At 54.4% G+C, this 15,542-nt stretch overlaps 7 protein-coding genes across 7 annotated transcripts; 4 read left to right on the top strand and 3 right to left on the bottom strand.

Moving 5' to 3' along the window:
• Positions 1 to 1,356: 1,356 nt before the first annotated feature.
• On the top strand, positions 1,357 to 2,178 carry SCP_0207040 (hypothetical protein; the record flags this gene model as incomplete). Its single annotated transcript, XM_027754616.1, has 1 exon — positions 1,357 to 2,178. The coding sequence occupies one exon, from the start codon at positions 1,357 to 1,359 to the stop codon at positions 2,176 to 2,178; it is 822 nt and encodes a 273-aa protein (XP_027610417.1).
• Positions 2,179 to 2,202: 24 nt separating this feature from the next.
• On the top strand, positions 2,203 to 2,691 carry SCP_0207030 (hypothetical protein; the record flags this gene model as incomplete). Its single annotated transcript, XM_027754615.1, has 1 exon — positions 2,203 to 2,691. The coding sequence occupies one exon, from the start codon at positions 2,203 to 2,205 to the stop codon at positions 2,689 to 2,691; it is 489 nt and encodes a 162-aa protein (XP_027610416.1).
• A 1,609-nt stretch (positions 2,692 to 4,300) lies between these two features.
• Positions 4,301 to 4,742, bottom strand: SCP_0207020 (hypothetical protein; the record flags this gene model as incomplete). The annotated part of the gene is made up of 3 exons (XM_027754614.1): positions 4,301 to 4,417; positions 4,466 to 4,494; positions 4,544 to 4,742. The coding sequence occupies 3 exons, from the start codon at positions 4,740 to 4,742 to the stop codon at positions 4,301 to 4,303; spliced, it is 345 nt and encodes a 114-aa protein (XP_027610415.1).
• Positions 4,743 to 4,991: 249 nt separating this feature from the next.
• SCP_0207010 (hypothetical protein) lies at positions 4,992 to 5,858 on the bottom strand (the record flags this gene model as incomplete). Its single annotated transcript, XM_027754613.1, has 2 exons — positions 4,992 to 5,740; positions 5,846 to 5,858. The coding sequence occupies 2 exons, from the start codon at positions 5,856 to 5,858 to the stop codon at positions 4,992 to 4,994; spliced, it is 762 nt and encodes a 253-aa protein (XP_027610414.1).
• Positions 5,859 to 6,068: 210 nt separating this feature from the next.
• SCP_0207000 (hypothetical protein) lies at positions 6,069 to 9,798 on the top strand (the record flags this gene model as incomplete). The annotated part of the gene is made up of 6 exons (XM_027754612.1): positions 6,069 to 6,194; positions 6,246 to 6,465; positions 6,515 to 7,599; positions 7,648 to 8,622; positions 8,672 to 8,963; positions 9,017 to 9,798. The coding sequence occupies 6 exons, from the start codon at positions 6,069 to 6,071 to the stop codon at positions 9,796 to 9,798; spliced, it is 3,480 nt and encodes a 1,159-aa protein (XP_027610413.1).
• Positions 9,799 to 10,014: 216 nt separating this feature from the next.
• SCP_0206990 (hypothetical protein) lies at positions 10,015 to 13,312 on the bottom strand (the record flags this gene model as incomplete). The annotated part of the gene is made up of 7 exons (XM_027754611.1): positions 10,015 to 11,229; positions 11,282 to 12,246; positions 12,293 to 12,472; positions 12,524 to 12,639; positions 12,689 to 12,814; positions 12,864 to 13,159; positions 13,208 to 13,312. 7 exons carry the CDS (start codon positions 13,310 to 13,312, stop codon positions 10,015 to 10,017), a joined length of 3,003 nt encoding a protein of 1,000 aa, XP_027610412.1.
• Positions 13,313 to 13,900: 588 nt separating this feature from the next.
• On the top strand, positions 13,901 to 14,998 carry SCP_0206980 (hypothetical protein; the record flags this gene model as incomplete). Its single annotated transcript, XM_027754610.1, has 5 exons — positions 13,901 to 13,998; positions 14,052 to 14,257; positions 14,312 to 14,523; positions 14,571 to 14,747; positions 14,798 to 14,998. The coding sequence occupies 5 exons, from the start codon at positions 13,901 to 13,903 to the stop codon at positions 14,996 to 14,998; spliced, it is 894 nt and encodes a 297-aa protein (XP_027610411.1).
• Between the last annotated feature and the right edge of the window lie 544 nt (positions 14,999 to 15,542).

Genomic DNA, 15,542 nt, shown 5'->3' with positions numbered 1-15,542 from the left:
GATCACTGACATCCTGCTCGATACGTCAGGACACCCCATGCTCTTCTAGATGCTGATAGGTGAATCATCGCCATTCTTGCAGGGCAGCCCGATGATGCAACATGGGGAGAGGCTGTATCAAATGCGAGCGCCACGTTAGCGTCTGTGGGGAAGATGTGCACTTTCTTGCACCTCCAGAGGAGTCATAGAAGGGGCCGGTTCCTGACACTCGCTACCGGCATCTCCCACAGAGGAGGCCAGCATGAACCCCAAGACATATACAACACAGCTGCAAACCAGATGAAGCTGACAGAGCTCTGTCGCAATCGTGGAATCCAGCGAATCACTGGCTTTGGAAATGGTAGGACTGTTACAACGCTCCTCACTTGTGGCATGTCTTTTCTTTTTCTTTTTCTTTTCCTTGTTCCCTTTACGTTACCAGACCACGTGATCCAACACGTGACTCATCGGAGCGCAACCTCCGATTCTTTATTCAGATGTCCAGGACCCCTAGTCTAGGGTTACACCGGATCCAACTCCGGACCTTCTTCTTATCGCACATGCAAGACATGCATGTATGCCTCATCTTTACCTCGTTCTGATACACGACTCGTTATCCCTATTAGTACTGATTGTCTCTCACGACCTTACTCAGCTTTCTCATACATATTACTTCCTCGCTGTTACCCTGCTCAGATATCGTTTCACCTTATCTAGCCAATGAACGATCCCGCATTACTGCGTAGTACTGTGGATACCTTTTGTATAAGTAGACGACCTTGTCAAGCTGGATCCCCATCTCGACCTGGTTACCATTAAACCAGCTTTTCACTTGCCTTTGACTAAGATCAACCGTTGGTAGCAGACAGCTACTGCGAGTCATAAGAACGAATTCTGATTGACCTTCAGTGCGAGGACATCGCCAGAAGTGTCTCTTGAACGGACTCGTGTCTTAGACTAAGACCTTGTCTCATGACGACTCGACTTGACGCTCGTGTTTCGCTGCCGCGTAACATTAGGTCAAGATCTTATTACTCTCTGTGACTTCCTAGAGTCTAACAATGAACTACCGACCGGACCAAACCTTGAAGACTAAACGATACACCCGATTCGATTGCTAAAGCGCCGTTTGAGATTACTCTGTAATCAAGGCAGCTGAAGGGATAGACTGATCACTCATCTTCGGAGAGGGGTCTGTCCGAGAGACCAATAGGCCGAGGAGGCTGAGGTAATCACTCGAGCAATCAGCAAATAGGTGGATCAGTTTGAAGACAGAAGACACTCTATGGGCTTGTTAGCCGACGACGAACGAACCCACTTAGTTAAGGATGGTGTGCAGTCTACATGTAGACGTAGGTCACACAGGAGAATTTATCCATGCTGGATTTGAACTTTATCAACCCGACTGCTCTTCCCAAGCAATACATCGATCTCCTCCCATCTCAGGCAGAGTGGGATGCACAGAGGAACGTACACATTTTAAACGGGCGACCTTTACTTATCAGACCAGATCAACACATTGATCACCCAAGTGGTGACTACGAAGCAGGCCTACCCCATAACATTGGAGGGCTCATACTATCACACATTGCAGACAGCGGCATACCTATCTCTTATCCAGGAGAAAGACCAGACGCCCCTTGGAACCTCCCTGTCCAGGATCCCGTACCACAACCGATTCTTGCACCAATCATATCCGATTACATACCACCGATGGCTACAGTTACCATGGATGGAGGACATCACCATGTCAGCCAGAAGGAACTTGGTTTTAGAAAACCCGAGATCTTCAACGGTTCAGACCGTTCGAAGCTTAGGGAATTTATAAACCAATGCAAGAATTACATGGCCGGAAATAGCCATGTCTACCAGGAGGACAATCAGAAGATCGCATTCGTGTTATCGCACATGCAAGGAGGAATAGCAGGATCATGGGCACAGAGCTTCATAGAAACGGAACTCACCAATGATGACTTCCTTTCTTATGGGAGTTGGAGAGACTTCATTGCGAGTGTGAACAAAGCATTTGGCGATGAAAATATTGAAGAAACCGCTCGTACCTTGCTGCATAACATCAAGCAAGGAACTCGTACTGCGGACGACTACATTGCCAAATTCCGATCGCTTGAATTCAAGGCAAAACTAGAAGATGCCGGAAATATCGAGTATTTCAAGTGGGGGCTTAACGACCCACTCTGACAAAGGATATATGGGGTGGAAAGCATGCCCAAGACACTTGACAAGTGGTACGAATATGCCTCGCGGTTTGACAACCAATGGAGATCTGCTCAGATCTTCAAGCGAGGAGCCACTACAACAACACGAGGAAAAGGCCGACCTGTCCATCGTCCCTACTACTCGGCTTCTGCAAAGGATCCAAACGCGATGGATGTTGATCGTGTCAATATCTCGTGCTTATCTCCAGACGAGCGACAGAAGAGAATGAAAGAAGGATTATGTTTCCTATGCGGAAAGAAGGGCCATATAGCCAACGACAGACAATTCCACCCCCAGTCTGGAAGTTTCACCCGTGCTAGAACGATACAGCCCGGGTTGGACACAGACACGATCACATGGATCAAGAAGATGCAAGAAGACCTCGCACAGAAGAAGGAGACGTTGAAGGAAGAAACCAGAGAGGAACAGATCGCCTATGTGCGAAATGTCTTCAACGACATGACTGATGAAGAACGAACCCAATTGGGTTTTTGAGACGATGGCCACTAGTAATGCATGGACCGTCGCATCTTACCGTATCTCCCCTCGTTATTTGTAACACTAGCGGAAATTCAATCACTGTGAATATTTCATTGGGAGAGAAGGAAGACATTACAACAGAAGCCTTGATCGATTCCAGTGCAGCCGAAACGTTCATGAACATTTGTTTTGCGGAAGAAAACAATTTCATCAGATGGGAATTACCGAAACCGATTAAAGTCATGAATGCAGATGGCACACACCTTTCAGTCATGTTACCTGAACTGAACTCCCATTTACCCTGACATTGTCATGAACTGGACAGCCAGCGGACGTCGGCCCATTGTCACCATGTTGACCTCTACCAGCAGTGGGCCCATATCTTTCATGTGTGGGATACTAGCAGTGGGCCCACCGCTAGTGTTCTTCTCCCAGTGCTTGGCCCACTAGCAGGGCATATTACAGTGTTGTAACTGTTAAGCAATGGGCCCACCGCCACAGGTCAGAGGGTGGGCCGACGCCAGAGCATGTTATCGCCATCGATGGGCCCACTGCCAAAGTATGATCAATGAGCAGTGGGCCCATCGCCACGAGTGTAAGATGACGGATGGGCCCACCGCCAAAGGTCAGAGTGTTGGCCATGGCCAGAGCATGTTTGTCTGAGCAATCGGCCCACCGCCAGAGTATGATGAATGAGATGACAGATGGGCCCACCGCCAAAGGTCAGAGTGTTGGCCATGGCCAGAGCATGTTTGTCTGAGCAATTGGCCCACCGCCAGAGTATGACGAATGAGCAGTGGGCCGATCGCCCAGAGTGTAACCTGAAGGATGGGCCCACCGCCAAAGGTCAGAGTGTTGGCCATGGCCAGAGCATGTTTGTCTGAGCAATTGGCCCACCGCCAGAGTATGACGAATGAGCAGTGGGCCGATCGCCCAGAGTGTAACCTGAAGGATGGGCCCACCGCCAAAGGTTAGAGGGTTGACGATTGCCAGAGCATGTTATCGCCAGCAGTCGGCCCATCGCCAAAGCACCCTCAGTGAGGGCCTTACTGCAAGCACCCATGGGATAGGTCATTGCCAGGACATGTTTCCGCCAGCAATCGGCCCACCGCCAAAGGTCAGAGGGTTGGCCAACGCCAGAGCATGTTATCGCCAGCAATCGGCCCACCGCCAAAGGCCAGTGGGTTGACGATCACCAGGATATGTCATCGCCACCAATGGGCCCATTGTCACATACAGCCCTGCAATTTCCGGGTGCATTGGTGGTGATGACGTGCTCTGGTGATCGCCAATCCTCTGACCTTTGGCGGAGGGCCAATTGGTGGCAAAAACACGGCTTGGCGATGGCCAACCCTCTGACCCTTGGCAGTGGGCCCTTTGCTGGCGGAGCGATATTCCCATGCAGTGAAGCTTTCACTCAGGTCCTTTGGTGATGGGCCAATTGCTGGCAACAACATGCCTTGGTGATGGCGAGCGCAGTCCGCCCATCTGAAGAGTACACTGGAGGAGCGATGGGCTTTAGAGCTTAGTGATGCAGAAGTGAATGTATCCATTTTGTACTGGTATACAAGCTGTTACATAGCGGTCATATATTGCTAACACCAGAACGCTCAAAGACACTAGTTCAGTTCCTGCAATACGCCTTGCCACGAATGTCCCTCAGAATGTACCCCATTTGGAACACGGTCGAGCTGGCATTGAGGTTCGCAACGTGCATATCCTCAGTGAGGTTGAGCTCACGCTGAAGACGTACAATGTGCTCCCGCAACATGGCGCGACGACGACTAACCGCAAAGCTATCACCTTCGTCATCGTCCACTATGAATAAGGTCAACATCAGACTGAAGGTTGCCAGGGATGTACTCACTGGAACTGTCTGCCTCTGCTGCGATCTGCGCAAACGATCTACCAAGGCGGGCCACTTGTGAGCCAGAAGTGGCATTCATCTCTCCAGGGACTGCCATTGGCAGCAGCTGTGTGGTATCTGGGAATAAGCCTGGAACCTGTTCCCAATGGGTGGGACGATGGATCGGCAGCTCATCTGGAAGTGCTGCCAGACTTGGCATCCTGGAAGTAACAGTGACTGGCTCGATGCTGCCTTTCATATAGTGAATGACAGGTGCATCATGGCGGAAATTGCTATCATCGAAAGTGCGAGCTGGCGAGTGAGAGGGCGCCGATGGCGGAGGCGGTGGACTTAAAACATCGTCCAACAAAGGCCGCCTCTTTGGAGGCGAAGTGCTGGGACTATTTAGCCACCGGACCTGGCTACGCACAGGCGTCGCGCCAGGGCTGTCTATCACCAGAGCTCGCCGTCATCCTGGCATGGCGGGAGGACTATTGTCAAAGTCCAGCAGTTTCAGCACTGGTTCCGCGTCAAGTGTCTCGTCCACCAGCATGCCCCTCGCCATCGGTGTACTTGCTTGACTATCGAAGTGGATGGATGTACATGGCGTAGCGTCAAGGGGCTCAGCAATGAGCGATCGTCGAGGGAGTTGAGAGGTGTCAGGAGTGCAAAAGTCAAAAGTGTGAGCTGGTGGAGGAAGGGGAGTAGCTTCCAACAGGGCACGTCGAGGGATTGGCGAGATGCCAGGAGTGTCGAAGTCGAACATTCCACCGGGCGCAGTGGGGGTGGAATCTGAGATGAGTGCACGCCTATGGATTGGCGAACTGCCACGACTTTCATCCCAAGCTGGCGCCAGAGGGTCAGGAATAAGTGCGCGACTTCTCTCCACAGGCGCCACAGATCCAGATGACGCCTGTACCTTTGGCGAGGCGTGGCGGTGGAGATGCTCATGTGGCGAGTTGGATGGCGCAAATAGAGCCGCCAGGGACGGGGTAGTGTGGCGGGGCACGAGGGGTGTCTGAGAAGCAGAGTGGAGAGGCAAGGAGATCTGGGCAGATCCAGGAGAGTCAAGGAGATCCGAAATGAGTGGACGACGGGGCTCAGCGATACTATCCTCCTCATCCAACTTGCCCATCGTAATGTCCAGCGTGTCAGGAGGTTCCGCGTCACTGGCCATGGCAGGTAGATTGTGGCGAGCAGACAAGTCTTCGATCAGTCCTGGATCGCGGGAGATCAGTTGTAGAAAGGGGATTGATATGACATAGAAAGGTCAGATAACATCACAAAGGAGTCAGATTCCACAAGGAGAGCAATAGAACTTACTGTTGGGAGCCATGAGAACTTGCGGCAGGTCACACTGACCTTGAGAGACTTGAGAAATTGCGCAAGTCCAGCGATCACGTGCAAAGCACGTGGTCGCATGGCGTGTGAAGTTGAACTTGGTGCAGATCGCGTCTGCCAGCTCATAGCATCGTCTGCTCCGCCTCCGCTGTACTGCAACCTCTGCTTTTGAAACACCCTCACGCTTTCTTCTGCCAAGCTTGCCATGCCTCTGGATATCGACCCCAACTATGTTCTGCAGGCCGCGCGACTGACGGCCATTGTTGCAGCGGCGCCTCGCCAGGACGACCCTCGCTATCCGGACTGGGAGACGAGGATTTACCTCGAAGTGGTAAGTCATCGGTCGAAGGTCTGGCATGCACTTACCGAATATGCCACACAGAGTCGGCTTGAAAAGAGTTTCCCGCAGCCCTTGAAGTCATTGAGGATGCCTGGGATCGTCATCAGCGCGTTGCTGGAATTCACCCGGGCATACCAGCAGAAGGCCCTGGCGCGGCTGGACCACATATCGAACGACGATGAGAGGATATACAAGAGGTACCCTCTGGCTGTGTGCGAGTATGGGGAGTGTGAGGACCTGGGAAGGCAGTGGTGGACTGAAGGTGAGTCACAAGCATTGTGAGGCGTCGAGCGACACACTGACTGCACCAGATCCATATTGCAAGCTGCCACCGGTGAAGAGTACGCCAGCGGAGGGCTGGGGCAATGTGCCAGCCGATGACGACACCCAGGGACGTGGCGAGGAGGACCTGGCTACCGGGGACCTCATCACCAAGGGGAAAGGCAAGGAGAGAGCTGACAACGACGTTGGGACAGGCATGGTGGGTGAGCGTATCGTCCACGTGGAGGCGGGGGAGGACAAGGGAAAGGGCAAGAGCAAGGAGAAGGCACAGGGGAAGGTGGCGCATGCAATGAGCGAGGAAGAGGATGGGGGAGAGGGAGAGGGAGAGGGAGAGGAGCAGGAGGGCGAGGACGACGATGATGCCGACAGTGACGAGGACGACGATGCCGACAAAAATGACGACGATGAGATGGCGGAAGACGTGCCGGGTGCAGGCCAGCCCGAATCCATCGAGGTTGATGCGGCGTCGCCCCCTCCGCCAACTGCCAGACCAATATCGATCTCGCCAGCTGCACCATCACTCCGAAAGTGCAAGGTGGTCATCACAGAGTCGAGTAAGGAGAGTGAGAACGAGGAGGCAGCTCCGAAGGCGAAGCGGATGAAGCCGATCGAGGTCGCAAAGGAGAAAGGCGAGGCCCCGACCACCTCTGGCCGAGTGCAGCGTGCGCAGAAGAGGATGGTGCAGACCGAGGTGGAGGGCTCGAAGGTGAGCACGAAGAAGAGCGGGAAGAGGAAGGCGAAGGAGTCAAGCGATGAAGAGGAAGTACCGACCGTCAAGCCGCCAAAGAAGAAGCGTGCGACGAAGGAATACAAGAGCAAGGAGTTCATCGAAAGCGAAGATGAGACTCTGGCACCGCCTTCCAATCTACCCGCCAAGACCGCAGGGGACTCTAACGACGGTGTTGCGAAGACGAACGCCCCTGCCAAACCTGTCAAACAGACAATGAGGATGACGGCGACGCCTCATGTCGCACCGAAGGCAAAGGCAAAGGCAAAGGCAAAGGCGACGGCGAAGGGGAAGGCAAAGGCAAAGGTGATGGTGTCGCAGAAGGACATGTGGAAAAAGACGTCCACCCGCGTGTCTGACTTCATGTGGGCACACGCAACAGATTCGGTGAGTAACGATCTTGTGAGACATTGACCTGTGCTAATGTTCCTGCAGCTCGTCCCTTGCGTTGGCTGCCAGGAGAAAGAGTGGCCATGCAAGCTCAACACCGCCAACTTCGGTCGCTGCCTCGAATGTGCAGCACGAGGTGTCAGTTGCAGCATCGCGCCGAGGAACACGGACGGCGTGCCCCTGCGAGGAAACTCACACACCACACAGCATGAGTTCCAAGAGATGTGCGCAGCGCTGGTGGTAGAGGGCAAGCCACTGCCCACATCGCCACCTCCATACGACGTCAAGGTCGACTCCGATGAGCCCGACGGTGCAGAACCCATGTTCATGGGAGCGTTGAAGCGCAAGCTGCCGAAGAAGACCAAGACGCGCAATGCTGCAGCATCCAGCTCCAAGGTCAAGGGTGGTGAGGAGGTCGAGGCGACGAAGCAGAAGGCGACCGTCACGCCCTATGAAGCCAACGCTGAAGGCGAGGCCTCGGTGGAGAAATCGTCGAAGTCCAAGCGCGCCACCAAGTCCGCCACCGCCACTGGAGCTGTGGCTCTGTCCAACTCTGGCGAGGTCTCCAAGTCTGGTGCGGTCGCCAAACCTGGCGAAGGTAAGAAATCAGGACCCAAGGCAAAGCCGGTGAGGAGCCAAAACTCAGGTGTGCAAGATGGTGGCGAGGTCACCAGGACCTCAGTATGTGAGCCGGATGAGGTCCTGCCTGCCAAGTCTGTTGCGAAGGAGGGCGGGCAGATGACAAGGGTGGCAATGGGAGGTCGCTCGGGCCCAATGGTGCCCGTGATCACCAGGAAGGCGAAGGCGAGTGCTCCCAAGGCAGCAGCCAAGATGCCTCTGGCGGAAGGCGATGGCATGGAGGAAGCCGCCAGGCTGGCAATGGAGGCGGTGCGGGCTATGGCCTTCCAAACAGGGCCAGCTGCTCCGCCGCAAGCTAGCAGCAGCAAGTGCATGCTGACACCAGTTGCCGATGAACCAGAGGATGCACCAGAGTATCAGGCAGAGGTGGCGGAGGATGAGGTAAGCAGGACATCTTGTCGCAGCTGGAGTCGATGTAACCATGAAACAGCGCGCGTCCTTGGAGCGGCCACACGACGATCGGCGGTGTTCGCTGCTGATGCCCCACGAGACGAGCGCAGGAGCTGCCGAGGTGGCACAGGAGGTGACGCCCTCCCTGGAGATATCCAAGGCATTGAAGGGAGTGAAGTCCTCCACATTGGCGAAGGCAGGACATCTCGATGAAGGGCGAAGGCCAGCTAAGAGGGGCGCCCCACTGGACCGCAAGGCAGCGAAGAAGGAGGCGGAGGCGAAAAGGGATGCGAAGGCGAACCGCCTCAGAGCAGTGCCTCCGACCAGCAAGGGTAAGTGCGCCCGCCACAGCTTCGAATCCATGCAGCGCTGACCAGGGATACAGCACCCCACTTGCGCGACATCCAGCGAGTGTCTACAGGAAGTCCCGCTCCGGTGAACGAAGGCGACACCCCCAGTGGCGAAGAAACCTCGCAGTCATCCAACGATGACTGCGCGAATTGTGCCGAGTTGCGACAGGAGTTCCTGGCACACAAGGACGGGATGGAAGTCCAATTCCAGGAGAGGATGGCGGACCTCAACACCGTCAAGGCAGAGATCACAGCGGCGCTCCAGCGAATCAACCCGCCATCCGCATTTCAAGAAAATGCCCGGAGCATTCGCGAAGAGGTCAAGTTGGCGATGGAGGAGTTTCGCAGGCCAGTCAGCATCGAGCTTCAGGAGAGCGTGAAGTTGGCGGTGGCAGACCTCGTCGCCAAGCGACATTGCCTGCCAGAGCTCAAGGAGAAGGTCAACAGGTTGGAGCAAGGTGCGAACCAGACGGTGAGCCAAGCGGACGTCGACAAGCTGCAGGGCGAATTGGCCGACCTCCGTCATTCGATGGAGCTCCAGGCAGCGCGGTCAGACAGCATGGAGAAGGAGCTCAGGTCTTCGGCGGCAGAGGCGATCGCTCAAGCGAGCAAGCTGGAGATGGAATTGGCGCTCACCAAAGAGGATTCGATGGCGGTGGCGACGTCCGCTTTGGATGAAGCGAAGAAGGTGGGGAAGGAGGTGGCGACGGCGAGAGAGGAAACCTCGCTGGTGGCGAAGTCTCTGGACGCATTCCGAGAGAAGGTCGACTCCGCCATGGTCTTCACCGCCTTTCGCCCAGATAGACACAATGTGTAGTCATTAGAGTATTGATATACATGCTTTTTAACCTAGCATGGAATCTCCATGCACTCGATTCGTCACTGCCACTCCAAGTCAACTGAATGCCTGCTGAAGTTCTCGCCAACTCCCCTCGCCATTGCCACCATCTCCATGGCTTTACCTATGTAGATCTATGGGTCACATTAAACAATGTGGAAGCCTACGAGTCTACTTTGAACTGGAGTTATATTGTCAAGGTCTGGTGCCGCCACTGCGGGTCTTGCGACCTGCGCCAACTTGGCCACTCTCTTTCACTTTGGCGGCTGCTTTCCCCAGACGGACCGGCTTCAGCTTGGTTTCTCCCTTGTCCTTGACCTCCGGGGTCTGAGGCAGAGCTCGTCTTCGCTTTGCGGGAGGCTTGTCACCATCATCTGAGTCCTCAGCCCTCGCATTCTTCTTCCTCAGCGAGGCCACTACCAACTCGTCCCGAGTACCACGTCCACGCTTCCGAGGTGGCGGATTGTCTTCGCCAGAGCTGTCTTCGCCATCGGGCTCGGGACGTGCTGGTTGACGTTTCCGCTTTGGATCAGGAAGCTTCTTCAAATCTTTCACAGCTCCTAGTGGATGCTGACTGCGGGTATTCTTGGCGGGCGACTCATCCATCGCTTGACGCTGACTGCGAGTGATCCTGCCGGGGATATTACTCTGAAGGGCATCAGTGATCGACCTTCCCTGGAGCGCTTTGGCTTGACCTGATGGACGGTCTTCCTTGGCTGCGGCCTTCCTCGTCTTAGGTATAAACGGAGGCAGTGGCGGTCGTTCAGCACCACTGCTAGGTACGGACAAGTGTGCATCGTCCTCTTCGCCATTGTCAGAGGCCCCACCACTGGTCTCCTGGCTCGGCCCTTCGTCTCCTCCACTTGGAATGATTAGTTTGTCAGCCATGGGGGCAGGCTGGTGAGCCTTGTGAACTTTGGCAGCAGTAGCAGCGCCATCATGAGTTCTTGCAGAGGCATCACCTTCCTGCTCCTCCTGGCCCCCAAGGCCATCGCCACCTTGTGGGGCACCGCGTATGGCAGGCTTGCTCACTGGCTTCACCATGGCATGGGTGACGTTCCCTTCCACCATGTCCAAGGTAATGATCTCGCAACAGCGAAGCAGCTGCTCTACTGCGTCAAATGAGATCGCCGAGTTCACCACATAGTCGGGAAGGTTGGTCGGTTCGCCCTCCTCAATGAACTGAGATCGTGTGAGGTCCCTCAGCGCCATACCAATCACGAGTGCAGATTGTTGTACGCCCTGTGGATGTAAGAACCGATATTTTGTCAGCCATGGTTTGTCGCCCAACCAGTTCTTGACGATGTCAAAGTTGTCCACCGCATGAAATGACGGCGGGAGGTAGCGCTGGCCATACGACCATTCACTCCAGGGAATCGGATCATACCTGGCAAAACGATACACCTGGGGCTATATGACGGATGATCAATAGTGGCTATGAATCCCCACGAAAGGAGCTCACCACAGTCGCAATCTTGACTTCCTTCAGCATATCCTGGTATCGCGGTTCGACGGAAAGGGTGGCGAGAAACACGTCTCTCCTTTTCACAAGGTGGGGCACAGTACTCCCCACAGTACTCCCGCCAGTGAGACGCGGGGCTCGGCCTTGAAGCTCAAGCCTGAGCTCCTTTGTACTGGGCTCCAGTTCACTCCATGCTTCATCGGTCTCCTCTGTGTCAAATCTGTGCAGTTCGCCCAGAGGAAGGTCTTGGAGACCTCGCTTTGCCTTCGTCTTGGCACCGCTGCTACCACTCGCTTGAGGTGCACCACCATTGTTAGCCTTACGTCCATTGGTGGTGGCGACTGCCTTGCCCTTCGCTTTATTCGCAATCACGCTCTCGCCATCCCCTGAATCTTCATCGCTGGCCGTATCTTCTTCGGAAGCCATGCTGGGTATATCTGGCAAACTCCGATCAGAGTCTTGGCTGCTTCTGGCATCATCTTCCGAGTCGTATGCATCTTTCGTCTTGCGTTTATGCCCACCGCCTTTGGCTCCGCCAGGGGCCGCTTTGCCCTTTGTCGCCTTCAATGCCGCCTTTCCCATGACCTTGCGCACAGGTTTACCCTTCTTCTTCGCCTTCTCCGCCTTCTTAGGTGTGAGTGCTTCTTGGACCTCATGTTCAGATCCTTCTTCTAATGCCTGTGCTGATCCGTCAAGTGGTGGAAGAGGATCATACTTGGCGGGAGCAGCTTCGCCATCCTTGTCGAAGTACTGGGTGAATCGCATGGTCTGCTCAGGTCCATGTTCCTCTTGGTGTGCCTGCCAGTGGTCGAGGAGGGCACGAACGGGAACACTTGTCATCTTTGAGGGATCGATCCACTGGAAGTTCTCAGGTAGCATCTCCGCTGGAATAACCTCATTGATGTCGTCTATGCTGTTCAGCTTCATCCATGGCGACTTGCAGTTCCGAGCACCCTTCGCCAATGCTGTAAACTGGTCAGCATCTCTCAACACCGAGTGGGAGTGTCATACCGTAGTGATGATTCATGAAGTCTCGAACTTGTACCTTCATCACCTTGAGAGGCGCTTCCGCCATACCTTCGGGCACCGAGGGGAGCAGAGGAAAACCGTTGGCCATCAACCGAATCTTGTCCATGGCCCGCATGCAATCGGCAGGTGTCTTCTTCACCGTCACCGTAGTCTCAGTCACACCTAAGAAATCAGGTCAGTGTGCCAGCGACAATGCAACTGAGGTCTTCTTACCGTATTCGCCTTTGGCCCACTCAGAGAACACCTTTGCTAGATGCTGGTAAGCACGCAGCCACCCAGGATAGGCCCCAAATGGAGTTTCATTGGTGATGGCGTGATTGACCTCCACCCTTCACTCGGGGGTTAGTAGATGGTGATAGTTAGACGGTCTACGCTCACATCTCTACCTTCAGACTCCCCGCTTCCTTCGGATATGCTAGCATGAATGCCATGCGAATGCCCATGGTGTCCCACATAGTCTTGGCAAACTTCTTCAGATATTGCATCATTCGCTGCTCCCTCAGCCTGTCTTAGGTCAGGATTTGCCTTATGCTACGTGACAGGAGGTACGCACTTCATTTTCGTCTTATCATCCAGAGTGCCATTGCGCCAACTTTCCGCCTTTTTCTCATACACCTTCTGCTCCTCCTCAGACAGTTTTGCCCATTCGGCACTCCGTGCGACTCTCCACACCTTGGAGACATTGCAACCCTTATCTGCCGTGAGTGCTCGCGCGGCCTCAGTCACCTTGTCCCTCTCCAGCGCATCCCACACCTTGAAGGCATTGGGCTTGCCAGAAACATGCATACGCTTTTTCGTCGCTTTCTCCTGCGCATGGCGGGTGTGGTTATTGAGCCACTCTCGGATTTTCTGCGGTGAGAGTCAGTGGGGACCTCACAGACATGAAACACTGCTCACAGTTTCCACAATGATGTCGTCATAATTTGACGTGTCGACAAACTGTGTCTTCAGCTTCTGGCGCAAGCTCTGAACTAGAGTCTTGCGTCCCTTGGCATCTGCCATGTCATAAGACCGCAGCTTCTCAGAGAGTATGGGCTGATGCTCCGTCAAAATTACAAATCTCGCCGGCATGCTTTCTCGATGTTGAGGATGAGATTTTTGTGTTGGGACAGTGAAGGGGGTCGATAGTTCAACAGGCAGCGCTCTGTCCATTTCCTCGTCGGCCGCCCACAACTCAACATGCACGTGCTGATGGCCCATTTGGGCTTACACCAATTACCCTCCTCGCCATGGTGTGTGGTGACTGCTGAAGCATTGTATGTGTCTTTTTCGCAGTGGCGGGAGGTGGTAGTAGGTATGCACTAGCATTTATGCCTGGTGAAAGGCAATGTTGAATGCCGCTTCTATGGCAGAGCACACCACGCCAACTTCATCTCACGAATGCTGGGCGGAGGCAATCTGGCGATCATCTGCATGCCAATCTGTGGGATAAAGGGCTTCCTCGGAGTTAGGCTCGGCCAATTAGATGGCGGTGACGAAGGGCCCAGACATGGTGGACCACCCGGCCCGTGATCTGGCATGGCGGCATCAAGTCTGGCTCGGCGGCATGATGAACATGTGAGATGTGCAAGGGACGTGCTTGCAAGCAATATGCAGGCAGATGAATGCATACTGTTCTTTGCCATTCTGGCCCCTCCTACATTCTCCCCTGCATCTGCAAGCCAACCGCCTGAGCCCGCCATACACCTGTGCGTTCCTTCAACTGATGCATGCTGTAATTGTCCCATTGATTGGCAGACAGTATCAAGATGAGCAATCTGTCACCCATGCCACTGACCGATCAGATAGCAGGAGTCTTGGAGCTCATGTTCCGCCGAAAGCTCCATCTGGCCACTCATGCAGCCCATTCTGCGCCATCTATAGAAGTGCCTCCGTCCATGCCATCCGCCCTCCTATTGGAGTGCAATGGCATTGCAGATGCTCTTGTGAAGGCCATCCGTAATCCTGGTAGTCATTAGTCTTGCCGCAGGTCTGATCACACTGATCACGCCATTGTAATAGTAAGGCTGCAGTGGGACATTGATAGATATTGCGACAGCCTTTCGATTCAGCCCACGGGGCAGAATGAAGTCCTCGAGGCAGAACTGGAACGGAAGTGGCCTCCTCCATTTGGTGAGAGCGAAATACGCATAGACCAGCCCGCCACCCTCGTGGACATGCACGGACGCATCTTGGCTTGGATACTTCCAAGAGTGTTGATACCAGACTGCCAGGTGAGTGGCTTGCCCAGCCTTGCGCTGTGATCTGACAAATTTGTCAGACGAAGATGCTCCAAGCGACCAGGGCCCTACACCCAGCAATAGCAGCCAGTAAGCCTTCCAGCACCACCGCCAGTTGGCGACACAACCCGTTGTACTTCTTGCCTCCTGAGGAGTGTACCCAATTCCCAGCGGGCTCCTTGTGTCTCTCGCCAGGTTGGTTCCAACAAGTAAGAGAGGTGGGTCTCCTCGCCACGCCATTTGCCTTGCGTCTGGACAGCCTTTGCAGCATATGGAGTCTGGGAGGCTGGAGACCTCCGCCAGCCTGAAGCTTGAGGGCGGAAGAAGTTGGCTGCATGATATTCATGACTCCTCCGCATTGCTGGGCGCCATCCTGGCCGTCGTTCACCCAACACTATATGCCGCAGGACGCCAGTGCTTGGGTTTGATCCAGCAAGACTCAGAATTGCGAGAGATGGCGCTGAACTGATCGTCGCCATTCAATGCACTCCAGGTGATCGCCAACTGGGAAACTCCTTTCCACCGAGATAGCAAGACAAGATACACATTCTACGACCTGTTGGCGATGTTGGGCAACTACACTTGCGCGTGGTTGAAGTTCCCCACCATGCGTGTCGCCATCGATTATAGTCCTGGAACCGTCATAGCCTTCTGTGGAAAGGCGATTCGTCATGGCATCACTCGAGCAGATGGCGAAAGGCTCGTCTATGCATACTTCATGCGAGAGGGTGTCCAGAACAGGCTAGGCATTCCGGCGCCCCACTGGATGCAAGCTTCATATTACGCCTCACACATTGGCATGTGCACAGTTCATCACCGAGTCTGCATTCCTAACTCAGAACAGGTCCTAACTGGCTCGCTTATTAGAGGGACATCATGCCAAAGACTGATGGAGACGAGAACACTATGCAGGGGATGGAGACTGTCGATGGCAGCTTCATTGGCGGGACAAAGTTGGCGGAGGTGATGGCGAAATGTATGGAGTCACGAATTTCCGAATCCTAGCTGAAGGT

The sequence above is a fragment of the Sparassis crispa genome, assembly GCF_003851025.1.
Source record: "Sparassis crispa DNA, contig_000001F, whole genome shotgun sequence".
In the NCBI taxonomy this organism is placed as follows: domain Eukaryota; kingdom Fungi; phylum Basidiomycota; class Agaricomycetes; order Polyporales; family Sparassidaceae; genus Sparassis; species Sparassis crispa.
Note: the sequence above shows the minus strand (reverse complement) of the source record. Positions and strands in the feature narration are given on the sequence as shown.